Source organism: Glandiceps talaboti, chromosome 19, assembly GCF_964340395.1.
Source record: "Glandiceps talaboti chromosome 19, keGlaTala1.1, whole genome shotgun sequence".
Lineage (NCBI taxonomy): Eukaryota > Metazoa > Hemichordata > Enteropneusta > Spengelidae > Glandiceps > Glandiceps talaboti.
Genome location: NC_135567.1, coordinates 2,509,389 through 2,530,697, shown reverse-complemented (window position 1 = coordinate 2,530,697; position 21,309 = coordinate 2,509,389). Strand labels below are relative to the sequence as shown.

The following is a 21,309-nucleotide window of genomic DNA, read 5'->3' as shown; positions in this document are numbered from 1 at the left end:
ATGGCAACATCACATGAAGGCCATCCCAGTTGTTCATCTCCATGCCCCATCCCAGGATGTAATAGCTGGACCAGGAAACTGAAGCTCCATTCCTTCAGCAAGAACATCCCAGAACAACTATGGGAGAAGGCCACCCTGGGAAAGACCCATCTGCAGTGAAGGCCTTCCAATCACAGACTTGTGGCAGTTTGTTTGCAACAAGTTAACGGGAAAAATCCCACAAAACACCAAACTGTCCCCAGAGTACAGCGTCCTGTTTACCAAGGTGACAAGATGAATGGGATGGTTCATGCCAGACCAATACTCCCCGAATCCCCTAGCTCACCAGCTACTCTTCTACCCTGGCGAATATTGGTAGCCATCTCGGGTGAACTGAGTCTGCAACAACAGACTCAGTTTAAGAATATGGATCCCAAGTAGAAGAGCTCACTTGTAATCCCGCACTCATGGGGCTAACTGAGGGGAGGGGCACTGAACCGCAAAATCATCAGCAAAGTGTTTACTGGGGAGTTGACATCCCAGACCAAACAGGGATCAACTTCAAGGAACACCCACTTCAGGGGGGCCACTGTCAACAGCGCCACCGGATCAGCCGAACCCAGTGTGCAAGAAGACTGCTGATGATCAAGATGTATACCTATATTGTTACAGAGTGTATTATCTTTATTGTTTGTTCCTACTCTTCATGGAAAACCACTACCAGACGTTTTACGGTAAGCTGGTTCTCTACATACCTTTCAAACGTGTAATGTGTAAGCAAGGGTGCGTTCGCTAGCCAAAACGTTTTGTCATTGTTTGGCCAGGGGGCCCTGGCCCGGTTTCGAACCATACAATGCATGTTGAGCGTTTCAAACAGAAGATTGTCGCATTTTGTGTACATTCAGCATTCATCACTGAAAATTACACCTTTGCAGTTCTGTCAGGATGCTAGAATGCCTTTAAAAAATGCCTGTGCATACACTATTCTTACACTAACAAAGTGATCTTTGACCTGTGACCTGACCCCAAGTTTATCTCGCATCGCTCAATGTACGTCAAATCGACCGTACCATTATGCCAAAGGGTATTTGTATTTCTAAATACCGTTGCCAATTGTAAATGACCAATTTCATGAACATTTTTGCAGTGCTGAATCAAAACTAATGTACGTGTGTGAATGGTCTTTGGATTATTTTACTGCAGAGGTTTTTGTAGATTCAGCTCCACAGATCCTCCGGAGGCAAGGATTAGCTTGTACTAAGTTGTAGGTGTGAATGCTTTACGCCGGTGTAAGCGCCCTCAACCAGTGTATTACTTGGTGAGCTTGCTAATCTTTATTCAGAACCACCAATGTATAAAAAAAACATTGAAGTCGGCAACGAACCATAAATATTGTTATTATGATTGATGTACCACACCGCATCATCCCTTCAATGAATCGGCCTTCCATGTAACATTTACGTGGTTCACTCAAACCATGTCTTATACTAACTGCAATAACTGTAGCATGTACTGTGATTTTGGGGTTCTTTCCTCTGTTTTTGTACCTTTTTCTGTTCCGATGTTTAACTGGAAGCAATCGCTAGAATTTCTCCAATGGTAACGCAAATGGCCAAGGTCACAATGAAAATGTGATTGAGATGTCAGCGTACTACCCGTTTCAAAATGTTGCTACTTTTGGGTTTTCCTCACCGTCGAATTGCAGAGCCAAACTTACGCGAAATATTAGGAGAACAAGAGGTTAATTTGCTATTTCAACCACCGTATTTCCCAAAATTTAACACATGTGAAATATGTTTTCGTTATCTGAAAAGATACCTTATGTTAGAGCACACGATGTCTTCGCCACCGTATTTATGGAAACGGCTATCAAAGAAGTTGTTGCCGAGATAGCACTGTAATTTGCGTAAATATTCTCTTCAGATTTTGTGGATTTCCTTTGTATTAACTCTCGATTATAAGTTTTAACGGTACAGTTAGGCCAACATGCGAGCATCACAGCCATAAAAGTTCAAACACTGTGAGCATTGGAGGTACATGTATCTGTGAATATATGGTTTGTGTAAAAGTTGCTATTGATGTCTACGTTTTAGGTACTTGTCCTCGGGTTTTAATTTTACGATATTTCCATCTTGAAGTTTTTCACTGAATGTGAATGTACTCGGAAAAGTAATGGGGTGACTGGGGGAACCCGTCCCCTTTTACATGTGCAAGTCAGATGGCGTCACATAATTAATCTGCAAATAAATGCAGCTCGTTCTCAACATCACGTAATTGCGTACAATTAGTGTTCAGTAGGATTTTTTTGTGTGGTTTACTGAAATATTTCATAGCAGACGACTGATGTGCGAAGTGAAATTGATAACATATATTGGGTCATTTCACAAGTGCCGGAAGTGTTTAGTATCATTTTTGACTTTTTTACCAGTGAATGTCTATGCCACACTGCGGGGGGGGGGGGGGGGGGGGCATTTTGGATTGATTACTTTCAAATTATTAGTGAAAGTCAAGTTAATTGTAACTAAATAAACTACAAACACTGGTATGCTGATTATTTCCTCAACTCAACTCTGACATAAGTGAAATTACTTTCTTTAGATCTATGTTCATACCAAGATTTGATGACAAAATCACATTTTTTTAGTTTAATGTTCATTTTTTAAAACCTTGTGTCTTCCAGGCAAGACATTCTTCTTCATTGGAAAGGATGGTGTTGGTTCTAAGCAAGTGTTACTAACCCAACAAGAAAGGGAGGAAGTTTTCAAACAATGTCATGTTTCTCCAATGTCGGCCATCTCGGCATCAACAAAGACTGTGAAGAAGATTTCATCCAGGTTTTATTGGAAGACCATCTCAAGTGACATGCAACAATTGGTAAGTATGATTATTTAGTTAGATAATGGTCCTGTAAAATAGTATCACCCTAAAGTACTTAGTACATTAAAATTTCATAAATTTTCACAAGAGAAAACAGTAAATATCTTGGTAAATTTATCTATACTTTGATACACATGATGCTTGTAGTCAACTGAACAATAATAACTCTGTCATACATAGCCTGTTTCCCATCATATTCACTGCAACAGCCATGCTGAGACCAGTAAAATAGTATCCCCCTCCCCCCCTGAGTACTAAGTTTGGCACTTCCAAAATCCATACTTTTTCAGAATGGAAAGTGTTAAACATGTTGGTAAATATATGCTTTGATACACATGATGCTTGTATTCAGCTGAAAAATACAACTTCAGACATCAGACCATGGACGAACGGAGCCTGTTACAAACGGAAAGTAAACAACTGAAATAGATTAATAACTTTTGGCTCAGCATGTTGGAAGTACAGACAAGTATTACATTCCATCATTTGATAAGAACAGTTTTATGGCCACTTTACATAAATTTACAGTTCCCCTGGTATTTCATGTACACATAAAAAGGCAATAAATCTGTTCTTATCAAACCATGGTGTGAACTACAAGTCTCTTCTGTTTTAACATTCTGAGCCAAGTGTAATAAATCCAATTTGCTTGTTTACTGTCCCTGTTTCAGTGTTTGTAACAGGTTCAGTTGTCCATAGTCTGATGTCTGAAGTTATAATATCTCTGTCATACATAGCCCGTTTACCATCATAGCCATGCTGAGACCTGTAAAATAGTATCCCCTCCAGAGTACTCCAGAGTTTTCCACTTCCAAAATTCATACATTATATGTCTATAATACTTTGATGCACATTATGTTTGTAAAGAATTGAAAAATAATAATCATATATTATATAATATAGTCAATATTCTCTATAATGTTGTTCTGAACGTTGTTATATTTTATTAGATCAAGAGTTGTGGTAAGTGTCAGAGGTTTGAGAAAATAAAAATTTGTGTTCCTGAACTGAAACCTATTCCGATTAAAGCTCGATGGTATATGCTTGGAATCGATTTAGTTGGCCTATATCCATAGGTGTTGCATATTCCCACTTGAAACCGTACACATCAATCAATAATCAACCTCCAGCAGACCAGTCCCAGATAGAGCACCGTTCTTGAACCACTCCAGCAGACCAGTCCCAGATAGAGCACCGGCCTTCAATCACTACAGCAGACCAGTCCCAGATAGAGCACCAGCTTTCAACCACTCCAGCAGACCAGTCCCAGATAGTGAACCACCTTTCAACCATTCCAGCAGACCAGTCCCAGATAGAGCACCAGCTTTCAACAACTCCAGCAGACCAGTCTCAGAGAACCAGCCTTCAACTATTCCAGCAGACCAGTCCCAGATAGAGCACCAGCTTTCAACCACTACAGCAGACCAGTCCTAGATAGAGCACCAGCCTTCAACCACTACAGCAGACCAGTCCCAGATAGAACACCAGCCTTCAACCACTCCAGCAGACCAGTCCAAGATAGAGCACCAGCCTTCACCCACTCCAGCAGACCAGTCCCAGATAGAGCACCAGCCTTCAACCACTACAGCAGACCAGTCCTAGATAGAGCACCAGCCTTCAACCAGTCCAGCAGACCAGTCTCAGATAGAACACCAGCCTTCAACCACTACAGCAGACCAGTCCTAGATAGAGCACCAGCCTTCAGCCACTACAGCAGACCAGTCCAAGATAGAGCACCAGCCTTCAACCACTACAGCAGACCAGTCCAAGATAGAGCACCAACCTTCAACCACTACAGCAGACCAGTCCTAGATAGAGCACCAGCCTTCAACCACTACAGTAGACCAGTCCCAGATAGAGCACCAGCCTTCAACCACTACAACAGACCAGTCCTAGATAGAGCACCAGCCTTCAACCAGTCCAGCAGACCAGTCTCAGATAGAACACCAGCCTTCAACCACTACAGCAGACCAGTCCTAGATAGAGCACCAGCCTTCAACCACTACAGTAGACCAGTCCCAGATAGAGCACCAGCCTTCAACCACTACAACAGACCAGTCCTAGATAGAGCACCAGCCTTCAACCAGTCCAGCAGACCAGTCTCAGATAGAACACCAGCCTTCGACCACTCCAGCAGACCAGTCCAAGATAGAGCACCAGCCTTCAACCACTCCAGCAGACCAGTCCCAGATAGAGCACCAGCCTTCAACCACTACAGCAGACCAGTCCTAGATAGAGCACCAGCCTTCAACCAGTCCAGCAGACCAGTCTCAGATAGAACACCAGCCTTCAACCACTACAGCAGACCAGTCCTAGATAGAGCACCAGCCTTCAACCACTACAGCAGACCAGTCCAAGATAGAGCACCAGCCTTCAACCACTACAGTAGACCAGTCCCAGATAGAGCACCAGCCTTCAACCACTACAACAGACCAGTCCTAGATAGAGCACCAGCCTTCAACCAGTCCAGCAGACCAGTCTCAGATAGAACACCAGCCTTCAACCACTACAGCAGACCAGTCCTAAATAGAGCACCAGCCTTCAACCACTACAGCAGACCAGTCCCAGATAGAGCACCAGCCTTCAACCACTCCAGCAGACCAGTCCCAGATAGAGCACCAGCCCTCAACCACTACAGCAGACCAGTCCCAGATAGAGCACCAGCCCTCAACCACTACAGCAGACCAGTCCCAGATAGAGCACCAGCCTTCAACCACTCCAGCAGACCAGTCCCAGATAAAGATCCAGCCTTCAACCACTACAGCAGACCAGTCCCAGATAGAACACCAGCCTTCAACCACTCCAGCAGACCAGTCCAAGATAGAGCACCAGCCTTCAACCACTCCAGCAGACCAGTCCCAGATAGAGCACCAGCCCTCAACCACTACAGCAGACCAGTCCCAGATAGAGCACCAGCCTTCAACCACTCCAGCAGACCAGTCCCAGATAAAGAACCAGCCTTCAACCACTACAGCAGACCAGTCCCAGATAAAGAACCAGCCTTCAACCACTACAGCAGACCAGTCCAAGATAGACCGTCAGCTTTCAATCACTCCAGCAGACCCACATTTTCCCAGTCCCCTACCCTTCAGAAAGGAACCAAGAAGATTCATACTTGAGCAGAGCCATTCACTTGCAAACTTAAAAAGAAGAAGAGAATTGACAGAGACAGAGCACGTTTAGGGAAAGATATTCCAAGTATTGTAAAACTCATTAAAACACCAGGACAATGGATGACTGACCATGTCATGAATCACGCACCAGCTCTATTTCAGCAGCAGTTTCCACACATGGACAGTCTACAGGATGTCCTTGTAATGACGGCAGGCACAGCTATCATCACACCAGATCAAGAATTCATCCAAATACTGAATATAGACCAAAATCACTGGGTTACAGTATCCAATATTGCTGCAGCAAAGGCGTAGTGAATGTATATGATTCCATGGGGTGTGGGCTAGATAGAAGAGCAAAGAAGGCTGTAGCCTGTCTGCTATTTCATGAAGGGATAAGTATAAAAATACAGTGCGTGCATACACAAACAATTAGGGTGTGATGACTGTGGACTATTTGCTATGGCCAATGCAACAGCCAAATGTTTTGGACTTGAACCAACAGAGTTTATGTGGGAGCAGACATCGATGAGAAGTCATCTCGCAACGTGTTTTCAACATCAAATCATGGAGATTTTCACGTCATGGAGAAGACGACGGGGCCATAAAATCTGGAAAACATTAATGTTACCCATCTACTGCCATTGCAGGCGACCAGATCGTGGAAGCAACATGATGCAGTGTGACAAGTGTAAAGACTGGTACCATACTGATTGCAAAGAACTGTCAGCAAGTTTACTTAAAAACAAAAGACTGAAATTTGTGTGTACAAAGTGTAAAAACCAAATGTGTCACTAAATAACTGCCTCAACTAGCAAATAACCAATGCTTTTCGTGGTTCCGATAACAGATGTAATGTTTTTAGGTGGAAACTTGTATCATAAAAATTTTGAACTTTCTTGCAAGGCTCGTGTGTAAAACTGCCGACCTTTAGCCAATATTGACAAAATAGTCAAACACTTTGAAATATGACAATCTACGTTGTATATTTAAAGGCCAAATCAATTCACATGAGTAAAATCAAGGTGCAGTATCAATATACATAACAAAAATGAATGTCACATATAATGAATGTCACATTTGCTGCTAAATTTGTGTACACATTGATTCTGAAAAAGAACGCCAGTGAAAAAATAAGAACAACTCTTAGTATTATAGTGACCATGGTCACTTTACTTTTCACAAAGTCTACTTCTTGAGCACTAAACAATGCCTACAGTTCATTTGAGCAAATAAAATGCCTCTCTTTTGAAGATGTGTAATGGCCTAGCTTTTTAATAAATTAAGACCATATGGAACTACAATTTTGCACAATGAACATCAAGTTCAATTTAACTAAATAGTTAACTTATCCTGTTTGTAACAATTGTAACCAAACTATGAAAACGTGAATTCATATTGGCTAAAAACGTTTCTAAATTGTGCCTTTACAGAAAAGAAAAATATCTAAGAAAGATTTGGCAATGTTCATGCACCATATTAGCAGTTATACTCACTTGACTGTTTTATATGACATTCATTGCTATCAACGATGCCTTTCGAATGCTACTCAAGACCTATGAATTGATGGTTACTTAACATACATGTTGTCAACATGCCCCCCCCCCCCCCGTCACCTCAATTTATTGGTCAAAGAAGGGAGGTCATCACTTTTACAAAGTGGATCAAGGGGGATTGCCTGAAGGTGATGATGATGATATTGGTGGTGGTGGTGGTGGTGGTGGTGGTGGTGGTGACGACGACGACCACGACCACGACGACCACGACGACCACGACGACGATGATGATGATGATGATGATGATGATGATGATGATGATGATAATAATGATATACCATACCATACCATACGACGATGATGATGATAGAGGTGATGTCAGCAAAGTTAATGGTACTAGGGGTGCAGGTGGTGATGCAGGTGGTAAAAATGGAAGTGATTGTACCACTGCTGATATTACATTTATTCACAGGGGTTGATGATTTATGATGGAAGGTAGTGAGGGTAATGAACATATTCAGGAGATGGCTTTCAAGGATTATGATGACAACAAAAGACACGAGTTTATGATATTTTATAATCTTGATATGGTTGCTATTTATTTTTATTCATATTCTATTGTTCATTGGAATGAAAAGAACTTGCTGTATTGTGATGATGTAATTTATTATTGATGATATACTACTTATTTATTTATCTCATTGTTTTTGCAGTTATTTATCCTGTACTGATAGTGTATATTTAGACTTTAGGTATAGCTATTACATATTTTCAGATGTTATATAATTATAATTTATTTACCGATACATATTATAATTTAAGGCTTTATGTATGGAATCCATGTCAATGGGGAATTTGAATTCATTATTTACCCATCATTTGAAATCAAAATCCGCAATCGATTTGATTCTAGGCTAGTATGCCCCTAGATGTAAGTGATAGTGTGCATAATACAAATCTATTTCAACAGAATTATTTATTTTATTTTCAAGTACACCCTCCTAATCACAGTTTTTCTCAAGTAACCCTCCAACAGAGGCTGAAAATTTTGAAGTACTTGCCCTCCATTCTCCAACCTCCACTCTCCCCCACATGTTTGAGAATGAAGCTTCATTTGTGTAGATTGGAAATATAACACACACAACCAATCACAACTCATTTGGAACTGGCGATAGTAGATCGGACCGGATGTTATTTTACAGGGGATACAATGTTATGGTGTAAAACATAAAATTTAATCCGGGCCCATTCTTGCACATGCGCATAAACCTTACCCAGATTCTATTTTACAGCAAACTTTTAAAAAAATGTTACACCGGGAGATTATATATAATTATTCCTGTACAGCTACTAATATCAGAGGTATGTTTATGTATCCAAGAGTTCACTTTTCCACATGTAGCATTAACACCAAAGCTCCACATGCTGGACGAACCCATAGAAGCTCACGCTGTTGCCAAATTTACCACTAGAGGGCGACCTGAAGGTCGTAAGTACGATCGAGAAGGAAAGACACTCTAACTCCAACTCTAACTTGTGAGATTTAATTTGAGAGCTCGGAAATATACAAAAAATAAACATCAACGGTCAAATAAATAACGTCTAGTGATAGTAAATACCTTAAATTCTTTACTGTATAATTGTCATTTGTTTAAAATGGCTACAGCTGACAATATTTAGTAATATATGTTAACCTCACTCAAATCCAACACTTGCCCCGTACTCTAGGTATCACCCATATCCAACTGCAGTGCAAGGACACAGCAACGACTGTATGTGTTGCATGATGACACATCGTAATGGCATTTTTCGATTGTTTACATAGTACAATTGTTTCCTGATTGGCTGTTTTGGTGTTGGAATGAACTTTTACATAGTAAACATTCTCTGAGTGCCAATCTACGTGAATTGGGTCAGCCTTTACTGTGTCTTTGGCACTGCAGTTGACCAAACTTGTACTTATTGAGATATAAATTTTTGACCAAAATTCACATTTTACACCTACTTTGCATATTACTGTGTGAGATCATTATTTGCTTAATATTTCTTCATCCATACCCCCTCAGATACGTCCAAATTAAATTTCAGCCCAATCTGCTGAGTAGTTTCGGAATTAAAGATTTTTGACCAAAAAGTCACGCTAATTTTGCATATTACTGATGGAATCATCTTGTCATGAACAAATCTAAATTTTTGACCAAAAAAGTCACACTAATTTTGCATATTACTGATGGAATCATCTTGTCATGAACAAATATAAATTAAGTCACCTCTAAGAATGTTCCCATCATATTTCAGACCAAGCTGCCCAGTGGGTTTTGGAGTTGAAGTTTTTTTTACCAAAAATCACATTTTTTTACCCAAAAGGGACATCTCGGTTGCAATCATTTTCATTTGAACAATTTCCCAACTAGATATCAGAAGTAACATCACTACCAAATATGAAAGCAATCGGCCCAGCATTTTTTTACTTTAACTTGTTTACACACACACACACACACAAACACACACACAAACACACACACACACACACACATACACTTTTTCATGCCTATAGCACTACTGAATCTTATCAGTTCAATAAAAATTACATGAGCACCAAGAATAATTTTTATGTATAGTTCTTTTCTTCAACATTACTTGTAAACATGATATCAAAGGCCATTAACAATATACTTATCGGATTTAGTACTATGTGAAGGTGGTTGTCTTATGAAAACATGTGAATACCTACCTTATCATATCAAGAAGTTATCATCAAACATATTCTATGTCACATTGGAATAGGTGTACGCGTCACGTAATAGATACATAAAAGATTACCTCATTTAAACTCAACTTACTTCGTTATCTCTTTCTGCACCAGCATCCAGCAACAATTTAAAGATATCCAAATGTTGATTCTGAGCAGCATAATGTAGACTTGTTTTGTTCCTCTATAATTAAAAGAAAAAATTCATATTACTCTTTCTGTAATAAAAATGGATCATATCAATAATTACAATAATTATTGTAATTTTATCTTGTAAACAAATAAAATATTTTATTTCAACATATTGTTATTGTTATGTTGATTGGCTGTTCCTATGGGCGTGGTCTTGTTGCTAGGCACATTTACATAAATTTCTTAAATATTTATTCATTTGTCTGTGAATCCTTGATGTTAACTTTGCAATATACATGATCATTTGGCTGTTGCTATGGGCATGGTCTTGTTGCTAGGTACATTTACATAAATTTCTTAAATATTTATTCATTTGTCTGTGAATCCTTGATGTTAACTTTGCAATATACATGATCATTTGGCTGTTGCTATGGGCATGGTCTTGTTGCTAGGTACATTTGCATACATTGTTTGGCTTTATTCATTTGTCTATTAATTAGTGTTATCTTTGCAATAAACATGATAATTAGGCTGTTGCTATGGGCGTTGTCATGTTGCTAGGCACATTTACATCCATTTCTTAAATGTTTATTCATTTGTCTGTGAATCCCTGATGTTACCTTGCAATATCCGTGATTATTTGGTTGTTACTATGGGCATGGGCTTGTTGCTAGGCACATTTACATACATTTTTAAAATGTTTGTTCATTTGTGTATTAATTCATGTAGTTATTTTTGCAATACACATGATCATTTGGCAGTTGCTATGGGCATGGTCATGGTTGCTACTAATAATTACATTTTTTTGAATGTTTACTGACTTGCCTACCACATGATGTAATTGGACCAAACTCTTCTGGCATTTGGTTGCTGCTAAGGGCGTGGTCATAGTTGCTAAGGCCAAGAGAGACTAAGAACGTCTGCATAATAACAATTATTGAAACATCTAACCAAATTTCAGTCATTGATCGAGTACTTCTTGAGATGTAAAATTCTGACCAAAAATTCACCTTTATTGCATCTAATTTGCATATTACTGTTGAGATCATTATATTTTCAATAATTATTCATCTATATACACTCCCAGATGCATCCCCATTAAATTTCAGCCCAATCTGCTCAGTAGTATTGGAATGAAAGATTTTTGATCAAAAAGACACATTTTTAGCCCTATATTACATATTACTGATGTAATTATTATGCAATGAGCATATCTTAATTTACTTACCCCTGCATACATTCCCAACAAAATTTCAGGTATAAACTGTCCAGTAGTTTTGGAGTTTAAGTTGTTTGACCAAAAATCATATTGTTTGACCCAAAATGCACACCCTTATGTCCCAACTAGACACCAGAAGTAACATGACCACCAAATATCAAAGCAATTGGTCCAGCATTTTTTTTACTTTAAGTTTTTACACACACATACACACACACACCCATACAAACAGACAGACAGACAGACAGACAGACAGACAGACAGACAGACACAACTGAACCTTATCAGTTCTAAAAATGATAAAATCAAGAAACTGATATATTTTATAAAGAGTTGTAATTTCGGGGTGTTTCACAGTCACTGATTTTCATCTGATTGTTATCATTTGCCCATAAGAGCACTGCAATACCGTTGTGTGTGCATAATATCCCACTCACTCATTTCATCATTTTAGTGTCTTATTTAACAACAAAAACATAAAAATATTTGATCTAAAAAAAACACATTAGTATTTATTAGAATACATAGTGATTTAGACCTACTACATTTAACAGTGGGACAATGGATCTTACTAAGACAGGCCCAAGCGATACCCAACAGGAGACAGAATAACTGAACATCAGACCTACATTATCTACCAGAACAGACAAGGAAACCATTCAGTCAGAGGTTAATTTGAAGTTGCCAATGCAGCATAAAGCACTGGACGAACTCCTTGCATCACTGGGTAACAACGCCCTGAAAGACGAACTGGTAGACAGCAGTATAAACAAAACCTCTAGTGCAAGTAATGTGAAAGGTGAGAAAAAGCTACTACTAATACAAGACTTTATATCATCAAAAAAGGGATCATTTGATGTCTGTTATGAAACAGAAGTCATAAATGATGGCCAAACTAAACTTGTGGTGCGTTCGTCTACACAACAACAACAAAGCCAGATCAGGTTACACTCCCCCAATGGATTTCTGCAAACGTCCTTATACTGAGAACGCTTATCAAACATGGTCTATCACAGGATGTAATCTTAATTAAGCTACCTCGAGCATATAATTAATATTGGTGACTATGCCTAATCATACATCACCAAATCTGTTATCATGTTTTAGGACTTAAAATATAGGAAGAACCAGGCATTGGCAACCTTGCCATAGAGAACGGTTGACCTCCACATGTCACTCTATGACCACCTCTCCCACAAAAAACTAAACCTACGATAAAATCACGCTCTTTCGACCCTACTGGCAAGGAAATGTGTCTTGATTTCCAAAACACAATTGGCTGTCATAGGAAAGGACACAACACAATCACAGTCTAAGTTGGAATAAAGTTGTTAAACTGAAACTGCAACAACCACTCACTTTCCTATGAATTCAAATCAACTCAGTTACACGAACCTTATCTCTAAATCAAAACAAATTAAACGACTTTTGTAACACAATATTTCTGGTAAACCAAACTTACTACAGGACGTTCCTGTACAACACCAACTACAAAGCCTGGTTACAGAAGTACCTACATATAAAAGACTAGCATATGCAGAGACAACAAAGTGCACTTACAGTTCACAATGAACAGCTTACCTGTGTTTTTATTTGTACTTTGGTATCCAGCCAGTGCCATGCAGTCAACTTAATGTGTGCCATTATGCAGTGTTCCTACCTTAAAGCAAACTGGTACACCAGGATACTTTAATATTATCAGATTACTACACACCGAGGCTGTTTTACCCAACCCACTGGAAGACAACTGGCTCCTTGATATTGTGAAACGTGGCATCTCACGTGGTAATGGATCACCACCAAAGCAAAAACTCCCTATAACACCCACAATTTTATTACACATTCATACACAGTTGGATTTAATCATTCCGTTCAATGCAACCTTCTAGTCAGTCTGCCTAGTAGCCTTCTTCACATTCACAAGAAAGTCTACACTAGCTGTTACAACAAACGGCCTAACTACCAGCAGATGATAAATATCTCCACAGGTCGGACATCTCGTTATATACAGACTATGCTATCTTAAGCATAAGACATACCAAGATGATTCAGTACAGACAACGTGTATTGCAATTGTCATTACATGCTATTCCTAATTCTTTCCTTTGTCCAATTGCATCCATTAAACACATACTCCATCTCTGCCCTTCAATCAAAACAACCGACCATTTGTTCTCATATGGTTACTCAAAAAAGTGATGTCAAAACCCTCAGTTAACACTAACCCACACAAATTTCACTAAATCATTAAAAGTGGAACTAATTAGTTGTGGATACAAGTCATCACAGTACTCAGGTCATTCTTTCCATAGAAGTGGAGCCACTTTTACATTTAGGGATACCATCAATTTTTATCAAGCATCAATAAGGTGACCGGTGATCCAATGCCTTTGAACTTTATACAATTGCTAATAATGACACTAAGCTTAAGGTCACTAAATCCTTTGCATTGGCGTTATCTTAATTATGACGTGGACAAGTAAAACTGCAATTTGTACATAGTGTTGGTTCACTGTGTCAATGTAGGGGATTTTCAGAATTGACCACATTTGCTGTTTGTCAACATATAAATAAAAATTGACCCTTGACCCTTGACACCAACACTTGGCTGGTGCTATTTATTATTTGTATTGTTAGTTGTTTGATAGTCATTTAAGTGTAATTATGATGAAAATATCCTGGCCATGCCCTTCCATATCAACTAATAGGCCAAACATGTGCTCACTTAATAACAAATATTAATGCTTTGACTTTGAATATTGCAAATTCTATTGTTTATATATGTAGATATGGGGAGCTCAAAATTGGATTCATTTCAACCATAAAGTCTATGTAACACAAAAAATAAACTTGTCTTAACCGGCTTTAGACTAACCAAGGTTTCACCAGATAATCCAACATCATATTTAACCATGGTCAAACATGTTCATCCATGATCCCCAAAAAATTCAGCTGTGCCTTATACACCACGGTGGACCATGATTGACTGTGGTTTGCATCATGGAATTTTATTTTAAGACATTTGCATTGTCCACTCTGATTCTCTCTATGTAAGATAAGCATTGCCTTCTTTGGAGAAAGACCCTCCAGTGCTCTACCCTTAAGGGCCAAAGTTGAATTGTTTGCATGTATGATAGAGACATGCCTGGCTGAGTGTACAATCATACAGCAGGACTACAAATTGATATATGTGTTGCAACCAGTCATAGCTGTTATGTCATTATATAGTCTCTAGCTAAATCATCTGGCGTTACACTTAATCAAGAAATGAAACTCTTTATATTCTGAAATTAGCTGTAATGACAATCAATTATCTGCCATCCCTTGAGACATAGTTGTACCATTCTATAGTTTTCCTTCCAAGATGCAAAATATAGCGTGGTGTAAACATTGTGTCTTTTTTGATAATTACATCTACACCAGATTTGATGTAAATGTATAGTTTGACCAACTGCAAACATTAAACTGTTATCTTTTCCCAAGATGGTTGTGATGTATATTAAGTCTTTCACATTAGATCTATGAAATAACTGTACAATGTAAAACCACATTGGGTGTAGGAATGGTGATCACAGTCTCGTTATCATTATTTGGTATTAAGGCACTTCCATAATTTAAAAATAGTGTCAATAAAATATTTTGTAGCACAACTAATCAAATGTATATATGGTTCAATTTGCATACATTAATCAAAGCAATTGAAAGTATTGCTGGATAACACATAATGAAATGTTGAAATTAATTACCAAGCCTGTATATGTAACCACCGTAAATACAGAATAAAAAAACAGGAAATCAAATCTGACTGACTAACACTCAACTCCACAGCCGTGCCATAGAGCATAGGGTATATAACAACACCCATGATGAAACATGGAAGTCATAAACTTGATGACCATTGGAAATAAAATTATGTATCGGTCAGCTTCAGAATTGTTTTTGTCCAAAAAAAAACCGCTCAGATTTTATGATTTACATACCACCGACACCATTTTGACAAGTTCAGTTATGAACAAATGAGCATCAAATCCTGGCAGGCTTGTAGGTTATTTAGCCAAACATAATAACATAAGTTTATTCTTTTCATGTTTTATAGTAAAGGTAGGAGAAATATATGTTTGAAATTGACTACAAACTGACTATCCAGATTAAAACTAATTTAACAATATATCTATCAGATTTAGCACTCTGGTAGATAACTAACTTTTAGAGAATTATATGCAATCATTAAAAAATCTATAAAATATGGGAGACCGGTTAGGACAGCAATTGTGACTTGGAAACTGTGGCTTGTAAAACTGTGACATCTTGACCATGAAACATGATAATGTCTATTAACTTCTATGCATCATAGCATGGATTTATTATTGAGAAGAGTAAATAGGTTAGTTTAGTTTAGTTTAGTTTACTTTATTTCATTTCAGTAAAACAACAAGATCAACAGTACAGATATACAAATAAAAACTAGTACAAATTGTTGAATTACTTGGATAACCCACAAAGTTAAAGACTTATTTCCATTGGGGTCCATACGAGAGCCGTCATTATTTAAGGCCGGGGGGAGGGGGTGTCGTAGGATTTGGACAATCCAAAACTTCAGTACCCCCCCCCACCCTCCACCCACCCCAGTGTCTATGTTTACTTCAATTCAATGTTAACAGCACATGTAACTTTTTTTCAGCTGTTCAGTTTTTAGCAGGTGGCATCAAATTGTAATTGCAATTATATTGAAGATAGAAGCCCTCAGGTAGAAAACGTCCAGAATAAACCTATGAAGACCTTCATTATTAGAGATTCAGTACTGAAGAATATAAAACCTAGGAGACAGTGTGTCTGAACTACCAATCAGTACTCAGTTGATAGACACTGAACAACCAATCAGTACACAGTTGATAGACACCGAACTACCAATCAGTACACAGTTGAAAGACACTGAACTACCAATCAGTACTCAGTTGAAAGACACTGAACAACCAATCAGTACACAGTTGATAGATACCTAACTACCAATCAGTACACAGTTGATAGACACTGAACTACCAATCAGTACACAGTTGAAAGACACTGAACAACCAATCAGTACACAGTTGATAGATACCTAACTACCAATCAGTACACAGTTGATAGACACTGAACAACCAATCAGTACACAGTTGAAAGACACTGAACAACCAATCAGTACACAGTTGATAGACACCTAACTACCAATCAGTACACAGTTGATAGACACTGAACAACCAATCAGTACACAGTTGATAGACACTGAACAACCAATCAGTACACAGTTGAAAGACACTGAACTACCAATCAGTACACAGTTGAAAGACACTGAACAACCAATCAGAACACAGTTGATAGATACCTAACTACCAATCAGTACACAGTTGATAGACACTGAACAACCAATCAGTACACAGTTGAAAGACACTGAACAACCAATCAGTACACAGTTGATAGACACTGAACAACCAATCAGTACACAGTTGATAGACACCTAACTACCAATCAGTACACAGTTGATAGACACTGAACAACCAATCAGTACACAGTTGATAGACACTGAACTACCAATCAGTACACAGTTGAAAGACACTGAACAACCAATCAGTACACAGTTGATAGACACTGAACTACCAATCAGTACACAGTTGAAAGACACTGAACAACCAATCAGTACACAGTTGATAGACACTGAACAACCAATCAGTACACAGTTGATAGACACTGAACTACCAATCAGTACACAGTTGAAAGACACTGAACAACCAATCAGTACACAGTTGATAGACACTGAACAACCAATCAGTACACAGTTGATAGACACTGAACTACCAATCAGTACACAGTTGAAAGACACTGAACTACCAATCAGTACACAGTTGAAAGACACTGAACTACCAATCAGTACACAGTTGAAAGACACTGAACAACCAATCAGTACACAGTTGATAGACACCGAACTACCAATCAGTACACAGTTGAAAGACACTGAACAACCAATCAGTACACAGTTGATAGATACCTAACTACCAATCAGTACACAGTTGAAAGACACTGAACTACCAATCAGTACACAGTTGATAGACACTGAACAACCAATCAGTACACAGTTGATAGACACTGAACTACCAATCAGTACACAGTTGAAAGACACTGAACAACCAATCAGTACACAGTTGATAGACACTGAACTACCAATCAGTACACAGTTGAAAGACACTGAACAACCAATCAGTACACAGTTGATAGATACCTAACTACCAATCAGTACACAGTTGAAAGACACTGAACTACCAATCAGTACACAGTTGATAGACACTGAACAACCAATCAGTACACAGTTGAAAGACACTGAACTACCAATCAGTACACAGTTGATAGACACTGAACAACCAATCAGTACACAGTTGAAAGACACTGAACTACCAATCAGTACACAGGTGAAAGACACTGAACAACCAATCAGTACACAGTTAATAGACACCTAACTACCAATCAGTACACAGTTGAAAGACACTGAACTACCAATCAGTACACAGTTGATAGACACTGAACAACCAATCAGTACACAGTTGAAAGACACTGAACTACCAATCAGTACACAGTTGATAGACACCTAACTATTAATCAGTACACAGTTGATAGACACTGAACAACCAATCAGTACACAGTTGATAGACACTGAACAACCAATCAGTACACAGTTGATAGACACTGAACAACCAATCAGTACACAGTTGATAGACACTGAACAACCAATCAGTACACAGTTGATAGATACCTAACTACCAATCAGTACACAGTTGAAAGACACTGAACTACCAATCAGTACACAGGTGAAAGACACTGAACAACCAATCAGTACACAGAAAAGAATGAAGCCTTCTATTAAAGAAACTTTTGATCAAAGGTAATCACGCTCATAACCTCAGGGTATTGCAAGAGGCTGGGGGGGGGGGGGTCCTCATACCATGCAAACATCCAACACATGCAGTAAAGGTGGAAGACTATTTACCATGTGAATTTTGCTTGGGGTATTTTATCAGAGGTGATCTTTGAAAACACCAAAGGTCTTGTGATTTAAAACCTACAATATATGGATCATCAAAATGCAGAGCACAGGGAAGGTCAGTACATTTGTTACCAATTTGTCAAGCAGCAAATCAAGGTTTGATGGACAATGTGCTACCTAAGATGAACCAGGATGAAATTGCTAGAGTTGTACGAAGTGATCAACTGTGATATTGCAGCAAGTTGCAAGCTTATACAAGAAACAAGGAGCGGAACGTCACTACTATATCAGTCAAAAGCTACGAGAATTGGGTAAATTTGTCATCTCAATGAGAAAGATCAGTAAAGGAGAAGTGACATCTTTCACAGATTGTATTCATCCACACAAGTTTGATTTGCTTGTTGCAGCTGTACAAAGTCTAGCTGGATATGATACAATGGATTCCTCTTTTAAGATTCCTACTCTGGCCACAAAACTAGGAAACATTCCTCAGAAATGTGCAGCCATTTTACAAAGCAATGCCATTAAAACAGGAGATGATGGTCTTTTAACCAGAGCCAGACAGTTTCTGCGACTTTGCACCTTGAAGTGGTCTGAAGACATAAGTTGCAATGCGCAGAAAACAATCAATGAACGGAAAAGGAATAAGCCAATGTTGTTACCACTTGTAGATGATGTCAAAGCACACCACAGCCATATGGAGATAGTTGGTAAAATACTACAGAGGAATTAAAGTTTAATCCAAATAACAAGAGTTGGTTGCAACTTTGCAGATTTACCCTCTCACAGCTTATCATGTTTAATAGACAGAGAAGTAGGAAAGTGGAGAGAATGACCATACGTGACTATGACAACGTACATGGAGGGAATCCAAGTGGTGTTGTTGATTCATGCTTGTCAGAATTTGAGAAAGACTAAAGACTTGTTACAGTTTACTGTGAATATATTGTGGTTATCTGATTGCAAAATGATAATCCAGTTACAACTAGTATAGTGTACATGATGACAGACAAAACCCAGTTTTCGCTCAAGATTTAAACTGAACACTACACTACCTACAGATAATATTGACTACTAATTAACACATACAATATCTTTTTCATAATATAATTAACTGACAAATTTTTAGTGAATATATCTCTGGTTATTTGAAGAAAAAAGAAAATCCTAGATGTAGCTGGTACAGGCTTAATTATGCTTTTTAAATTTATATCAAATTGACTGCCTCAAATTATGTACAATAGGTTATATTTACCATGCCCTTAGTTTCCAATATAGGAATTTAAAAGTATCATTGGTATGGGGTTTTCCAATTCTCTGATCAGCAAATGTGTTGCCCCTTCCCAGTTTGCAAGTCATGTGAGTAACAATGGACTCTTAACAATGCTATTAATTTAGGAGAGACAATCACACTTCATGAAAAGTTCTGGAACCTAAATTATATTTTCAACACATATTTAGAAAGATTTCGCTGTAAAACATCAACAAGAACTTTTTATTGTAATTTAATTTCAGGCACATAAAAAAGAAAGAAGTGGCCAGATAATGAGAAGGCTGCTGCTTTACAACATTTCGCAGTAGATATCTGTCTCCAGAATGTTCCAGGAAAATGAGAATGTCAAGAATGTAAACAAAAGTAACCTGTTCTAAGTCATAGGAAATGGACAGATATCAAGTTTGTTTTGTTTATAACAAAATACAGAAGCAGAAAAATGATGATAGGAAGATTTGAAAAACTCATGGTGTAGTGTTAAGTTAGAGATCATTGTGACAGGTTCATAGTATTTGTTCTCGTTCTACAAGATTGCTTGTGTTTTAGTCACTGTAGTGTCACTAAAATTTAAAAAAATACTGCCAATGGCATTGTAGCACAACTGCAGTTTTCAAAAAATGTTTATCCATATGCTAGTCCATGCTAAGAATAGGTGTTCATTTGCTGAATGACTATCCAGTTGCCTATTCAACCATGTTGCTATCTTTGCAATATACGTGATCATTTGGCTGTTGCTATGGGCGTGGTCATGTTGCTAGGCAAATTTGGATACATTTTTTGAATGATTACTCACTTTCCTACCAGATGATATTGTTTGACCAAAATATACTGCCATTTGGTTGTTGTTAAGGGATTGGTCATGATTGCTAGGGCCAATTGTGTCAAAATGTTTTGAAGAAAATCTGTGGAATAACACTTCTTGAAACATTTCACCAAGTTTCAGTCTCATTGACCAAATACTTTTTGAGATATACATATTTGACCAAAATTCACATGTTTACACTTAATTTGCATATTACTGATGAGATCATTATATGCTTAATATTTCTTCATCTATACACCCACAGATGCATCCTTGTTAAATTTCAACCCAATCTCCTCAGTAGTTTTGGAATGATAGGTTTTTGACCAAAAAGACACATTTTAAGCCCTAATTTGCATATTACTAAGAGAATCATCATGTCATGAACAAACCTTAATTTACTCACCCCTAAGAATGTTTCCAAAAACTTTCAGGCCAATCTCCCCAGTAGTTTTGAAGTTTAAGTTTTTTGACCAAAAACAATTTTTTTTTACCTAAAACACACATCTCTGATGCTATCATTTTTCAAAATTCCCAACTAGACACCCAAAGTAACATGACCACCAAATATTAATTTAAAGCAATCGGTCCAGCAGTTTTTTACTTTAAGTTATTTACACACACACACACACATTCCCCCCCCCCCCACACACA

The 21,309-nt window shown here is 38.1% G+C and overlaps 1 protein-coding gene across 3 annotated transcripts in view; it reads right to left on the bottom strand.

Annotated features, from left to right (window-relative positions):
* LOC144449941 (uncharacterized) overlaps nucleotides 1–21,309 on the bottom strand; it is a 413,245-nt gene that overhangs the window by 158,126 nt on the left and 233,810 nt on the right. For all 3 annotated transcript variants that reach the window (XM_078140494.1, XM_078140495.1, XM_078140496.1), the window contains one exon: nucleotides 10,309–10,401. In XM_078140494.1, the coding sequence (XP_077996620.1) occupies nucleotides 10,309–10,401 (93 nt within the window). The remainder of the gene's footprint in view (nucleotides 1–10,308; nucleotides 10,402–21,309) is intronic.